This window comes from Scatophagus argus, chromosome 22, assembly GCF_020382885.2.
Source record: "Scatophagus argus isolate fScaArg1 chromosome 22, fScaArg1.pri, whole genome shotgun sequence".
In the NCBI taxonomy this organism is placed as follows: domain Eukaryota; kingdom Metazoa; phylum Chordata; class Actinopteri; family Scatophagidae; genus Scatophagus; species Scatophagus argus.
The window spans coordinates 3345906-3351905 of NC_058514.1; the positions used below are offsets into that span (position 1 = coordinate 3345906).

The window sequence follows — 6000 nt, forward strand, 5'->3', positions numbered from 1 at the left end:
TTATGGTCCTCCCTGCTGTAAAACACAACTGCAGTGACCAACACAGATCACATCTGATCCGCACTCTGAAAGGGAATCAGGCGTTCCAGGGTTATCGGGATTGGCTCATTTTCAGCACAGCCACCCCTGACCTTTTAAGCTGGCTGTTTGGAAACACTAAAGAAGTGAGGAGTGAGTTAAAACTGAAGCTATTATAGTGATAGTTTTGCCTTTTTTTTTTCCCTGACAGTCATCCTTAACAACTCACATGGTATTCAGAGCAGGAACAGACTGCCGGCTGGTTCAGTCGTAAGGAATGAAAGAATAATCAGAGAAATATGAAAGCACTAAAAGAAAAGAGGAGGCATGAGAGTGAAAGATAGAACTGGGGGAAGACGTGGCACAAGTGAGGCAAATCTATCCACCGAAAAGAAAGAGAAAGGAAAAGTTGACCTGCTTTAGCCTCACGCTGTAAGGCTTCACTAACTCTCTCTCAGTGCACAAGCCTTGCTGACGGACAGCCTCAGCTGCTCTGCGCTGCCTCGTCCACAGCGAGAGGTAGTGAAAGGTGATCAAACGTCTCCTTCAGGCCCTGCAAACTATCCAGCCACTGCGAAAAGGTTACTGCTGGGGCTTGAGTGATCGGCCAGTCCACCAACACAAACTAAACCTTCCCTTACACTGTCATTTCAGGGGGGCAACAAAAATTAATAATATAATCTATGTGAAAGAAAAACAAGAGAATCAAAGCCAGAGACAGCAACAATACCCACAAGCCTGCACTGTGGAGGGGGGTGTGTGATTAAAGTTTAACTAGGAACAGATTCAGCGTAGTAAAGTAGTGCCACCTCCTGCAGAGGTCTGACTTTTTGCTGACACACAGCAGGACAATAGACGGACAAAGATTCTTCCCAGAATGGAGCTTCAAGGCATGTCGTGTGTTTTTTTTTACGACTGTGTACACAAACTTAATGTGATCCAAAAAAAAAAAAGCATAGCTGCCAGAGATCTGCAGAGTCTAGGTGAGCTGTAAACTAGTCCATAACGATCCAGCCCTCAGGCTTCTGCCTTGGTTATCAAGCATTCATTCAGCATTAGAGCATTAAACACACACAGTGCAACCTCATTACATCTGCGGGGAAACACAACAGGTGGACGAAGGCCAAGCTGATGCTTTACATTCATTTCAGGGGTGCTTGTTTGTTATTTTTTCTTACCCTCAAAGGAAAGGAAGACTCTTGGCAGGGGCTGTGGGAGGCTGGAGACGCCGGTGGAGAGGAGAGAGAGAGCCAGGAGGGAGAGCACCATGGCTGACACCAGAGGTGGCCTGGCCAACCCCTCCGGCCTGCCCATGACTGCGCCGCTCAGGAAGCCCGACCGGTCACGCCTGCCTGCTGGAGGTGTTGGAAAAAGGAAAGAGTTTCAGGACATTTTTCCTGGATTTTTGGAAATCTGTAATATAAGTTTGGCATCTGTGTGTTTGCCAAAGCAAACTAACCACTTCTTCAGCGTCTCCTGATGGAAATATTTGACCCTTTAGCTGCTCAATGCTTTACTATGTTGGACCGTCTGCCGCTTGGTGCTCGACCAGCTTAGCTTATTTATTCATTCATTTATTTGACAAAAACAGCTGCTGCATCTGGAAATTAGGTTGACAAAATAATGATGGAATGATGGAACTGCAAACAATCAAACAAACAAAAACAATATGGTGACGGATGCTATAAAAATGCTGAGAGATTTCCTGTGAGTAATGTGCTAAAAGTGGACGACATTATCACCATTATAGATTTTGAAAAGCGTTACATTTCGATCAAATTCAGTTCAGTTTATTGCATAGCATCTTGGTTTGGTGTCCCCAGCGGTGGTAACAAAGACAGCAATCCTGTGACAGATCCGCCATGCAAATCTTTAGACCATGAGACCATGAAAAACTGCCACTAATATACTGAAAAATATACAATACTATCAAGTTAATACTGCAATGATGTTCATGTTCATATGCCTCTTGTCATATTTAAATTAAATACAATCTTGGCCATTGCAGTTTCTGCAAGGGGACAGAAATAACTGACACGTGATTTACACTTAAGCCATCAGGCTGACGGTCCAGTAAAGCTGAGCTCACCACAGACCAAATGAAGACGCAGATCAGAGCACAACATGTCAGCCAAATCTCTTCACTAACTGTATCCTTGTGATGCACCTCTCTTACATATGGATGAGTTAAATCTGCACAAAAGAGCTGCTGGAGAAACGCTGCTCCCCCTCAGCCTCCTCTTGTTCCTTTTCCATAACAGGACAAGAGCAGCTCAATTATTGATAGGGGCAGGTACTGTACAGAGTCTGTGGTGCACCAGCTCCAGCAGTGCACAGCTCCTCAGCTGGAGAAAGGCTGTTTTAACCACCAAACAAACTGGATGTTATGCTACCTGTGTGCACGAAGCACGAAGCAGTGGCTAAAAGACAAAGTTTTTTACATGTTAAAAGAATATAATGTTTTTACAAGGGGGGTGTTTCTCTGCTCTCATGTCTTATAGATGTGCAATGAAAAATTGATGGCCAAGAGACAGGAAAGCTGCACGATCGCTATGAAAATTTCAGCTCAGGGGCGTAGTGTACAAATAGGTTTACGTACGGGTGTGTGTGGTGGAGTGAAGCGTGATATATAGCTGAGGTGGAATTCTACAGTTCAGGTGCATCGGGACAACAGATGGAAAACTGCAGAGGAATGAGAGCTCTTTGGCTGCACTTGAGAGAAATAAAACAGCATGAGGGCTCATCCAGTCGGCCCCAGCCGCTGGGCTGTAGCCCCTCTCCTGCTGCATCATCCACACACACACACACACACACACACACACACACACACCATAACCTCCCCCAGGGCCTGCTTCAGCTCGGGCGTCTCTCACAACTTTAGCCTCCAAGCTGGCCGGATCTGATCCCGTCCTGAGGCTCAGCTCTTGTCCTGCCTTCTCAAAGGGTCGGCTCACCCAAAATGAAAAATTTTTGCACACATTTCCTTTCTTACCATACAAACATTTTGTTCAGGACTTCATCGGATCAAAACTTTTTATTTTTTACTTTCAGATCTCACAGTAGCCAAGTCCAGGTCAAGTCCTCCTTTAAGTCAAAGTTTTGCTCTGAGAACAGGGAGAATTTCTTTAGTGTGGAGTTAATTCGGTGTGAACTGCTGTTGTCTGGTGGATTATCCACAGTAACAACGACCTCACTGTCAGGAATGACACATTTTAGTGATGTTTTCTGATGTTTGCAAATGCAAACTTAAGTCTGTATTTAGATGGGGGCAGACAAGGATATGTCAAATCCCCTAAAAACAACTAGCAATCCTTGAAATTAGATCCATATTGCATAATTCCACATGTCGTGATTCAGTGCCAACGCAGTTAAGTCTTGCGTCTTTTGTGTGTCGACGGTGGAAGTAAGGCTGCGTAGGCGACTGCAGTTTGCACCCTGACACAGACCAATTAACCAATTGTCTTTTTACTAGCTTTAACCACATTGCTTCACCTCACTTCAACTGAGTGTTTTTAATTGTCTAAACGTAACTTTACACCCATAGGTTATTGTCATAACCACAATCTTTCCTTAACCTGAACCATATTCTAGCTGGCATGTGCAGAAATAGTAAAAAGCGAGAATTTTAAAAACATGTGGTCACTGAATGTAAGCTGGGGTTTTACAGAAACGTCCAATATTGACATTCCTGACTGGCGTCAGGATTGAGTTACCCCTAAGTGAGAATGGGTTTTTTTGTTATTTTGAGTGAATCGATCCTTTAAAGTGTTTACTGTCCACACCTTAACCCTCCCTGCATGCAGAAAGAGGTGGGTGATCTCCCAGGAGAGGGGAGGCTCACGTCTGGAAACGTTGGTCTCACAGCTGCTATACTCATCGTCAAGGGAGTTGGTCTCCCTCAGAGCGTCCTGTGACACCCCACCAGGTCAGCTTTACATGCTTTGCTTTGCTTCATGAACACCACCGTGAATGAGCTCACTACCAGCCTCCTTCGAAGGTGTGGATGACCATAAGGTGCATCAGTGTTTGTAGCCATGAACAAAAATAATAAATACATCAATTAATTTTGTTGAGCTCCTCTAAGTCCTGAAATTCCAGCGCAGAGGCTGCCAGGAATTTCTGCGGCGGCAATTAAATGTCTCCACAAACGAGGTCAGCCTGAGTGAGCGCAGAGTTATATTCCAGTGGGGTGCAATGATAATTGTGTTTATTGTGCATTCCTTGGCTGACAGCCTAATGAATTTTCCATCTCACCATTTCAGAGGCACCGCTCAAAAACTAATATTGATGAAAGTAGAAAAGTGCGTGGCTGTACAAGCAAATAGTCTTCTCAGACCGGGACTGGGATCGTCTGGCTCATATCTGCTCCTGTTAATGCTTTAAACACATGAATTTAACTAGAAGAGACCTCTAATCTGGAATTATGTTTCACAGACTTAATTATTTACTATAGGGCTCTATTTTTTTCCCTTGACCGCAGAACAAGAATTAACAGTGAAATGGTAAACAACTTGCATGTTGCTCGCCGTGTCCCGGCTCTACCAGGACATACCACACCCTGTCATTCAGTCGTCAGCTGCTCTGTCACAACCACACATTCCCTCACACGACTTGCAGGGACAGCCGACAACAGCTAAATGTGTGCATTTCAGGTATTCAAACTTTAGATCTACTGACTGAATGACATGTGAGTCTTGTGTTGCAGCATTCAAACCATGAGATCCTCTTCTCAGGGTCAAATAAGACTAACAAGACCAGACCAGAAACCTTTTCTGTACTGACCAAGAAAAATACTATACTTAAATACTAAAATACTGACCAAATCATATACTGTTTTAAAAAAATAAACTCATTTCTGTTTTTAGCAGCTTCAGAACTGCAACAAGATCATGACTCATATTCTGGAAATTTAAAGTGTATTTAAAATAGATTTGTGCCATGGAAATACAGCACGTCACAGCTCTCACTTGTAATATTACACAAGATTCAGAAAGAGCAGCAAGGGAAATTTGGTAAATTCGGCCGACTCCGCTTGAGTTAACTTCCAGCCATTCGCACCAGCTCTCGCTGGTGGGACCCCTGCACCTGTTAGTCCCCTGCCGACCACCTCCTCACTGCCTCCACTGTGCGATCTGCTCCACCACAGTGCGGTGCGCTACAGCAGGTAGACCCTCTACTCACAGAGATCCTCTGGATCAGGACTCACCTTTCAGGGGCTCCCTCCAGTGCTGGTCCCGCTTGAGCAGAGCCGGGTACCAAACCAGATCTGGATCTTATTTAATCGTTCCCCCTCCCCTCTTTAAAACACCTTGTTCCTCCAGTGACACCACAGAAGAAAAATGCTGCTATTCCATCTAAGTGCTCACAGAGCAGGCTTGACTGAGAGAGCAGAGGAGACAGGAGAGAGGGAGGAGAGCGAAAAGACAGAGAGGGCTGGTGTCCTATTACACACTCTCCGCTGACGTCCCCCTCCTCCTTCCCCTCCTCCCCATCCCTCCCGTCCATGATCCCCCTCCTCTGTTAACCAGGCAGCAAACTTTAACATGCACAGCTCCAATCATCAGAGAGGTGGGGGACTCGTACCTCAAAGAAGACAGAAAGGTCAGACACATTCAGGACTGAAGCTGCTTTCGATGATACGAATGGAAAAAAAATGTTATTTCCATCTGCGTATTAAGTGTCATTTTTTCCCCCAGTAGTGAATCAGCTTGTAAGTATGTGCTGGAACCATTTTAACACCCAAGCAGTCGTCAGCTTTGCAGTGAAATTATAAGTCAGTTATGGAGTTTCATACTGAAAATGGTTAAAACAAGACAAAGTCAGTGTCAGCTGGGGCTGAAGATCTGAGGGTGTGGACTGAGACTGAAGCGAGCTTAGCAGACCTGTGCAGCTCTCAGAATTGAGCTGAGGCTGACGGGAAAACCATTTTGACCTGATGGTGCTGTATGAGAAGCTAAAGAATCACCATATTTATCAAATTCA

General features: G+C 44.9%; 1 protein-coding gene across 2 annotated transcripts in view; it reads right to left on the reverse strand.

Annotated features, from left to right (window-relative positions):
* The window catches only part of sema3c (sema domain, immunoglobulin domain (Ig), short basic domain, secreted, (semaphorin) 3C), a 33443-nt gene extending 28009 nt beyond the window's left edge, over positions 1-5434 (reverse strand). Inside the window, exons 1-2 of one of the 2 annotated variants that reach the window (XM_046378464.1) lie at positions 5225-5434; positions 1197-1370 (exon numbers count right to left, since the gene is read on the reverse strand). In XM_046378464.1, coding sequence (XP_046234420.1) covers positions 1197-1332 — 136 coding nt within the window. In that variant the 5' untranslated portion in view covers positions 1333-1370; positions 5225-5434. Of the gene's footprint in view, positions 1-1196; positions 1374-5224 lie in introns of both variants that reach the window. The other variant, XM_046378463.1, reaches the window with a different exon arrangement.
* Between the last annotated feature and the right edge of the window lie 566 nt (positions 5435-6000).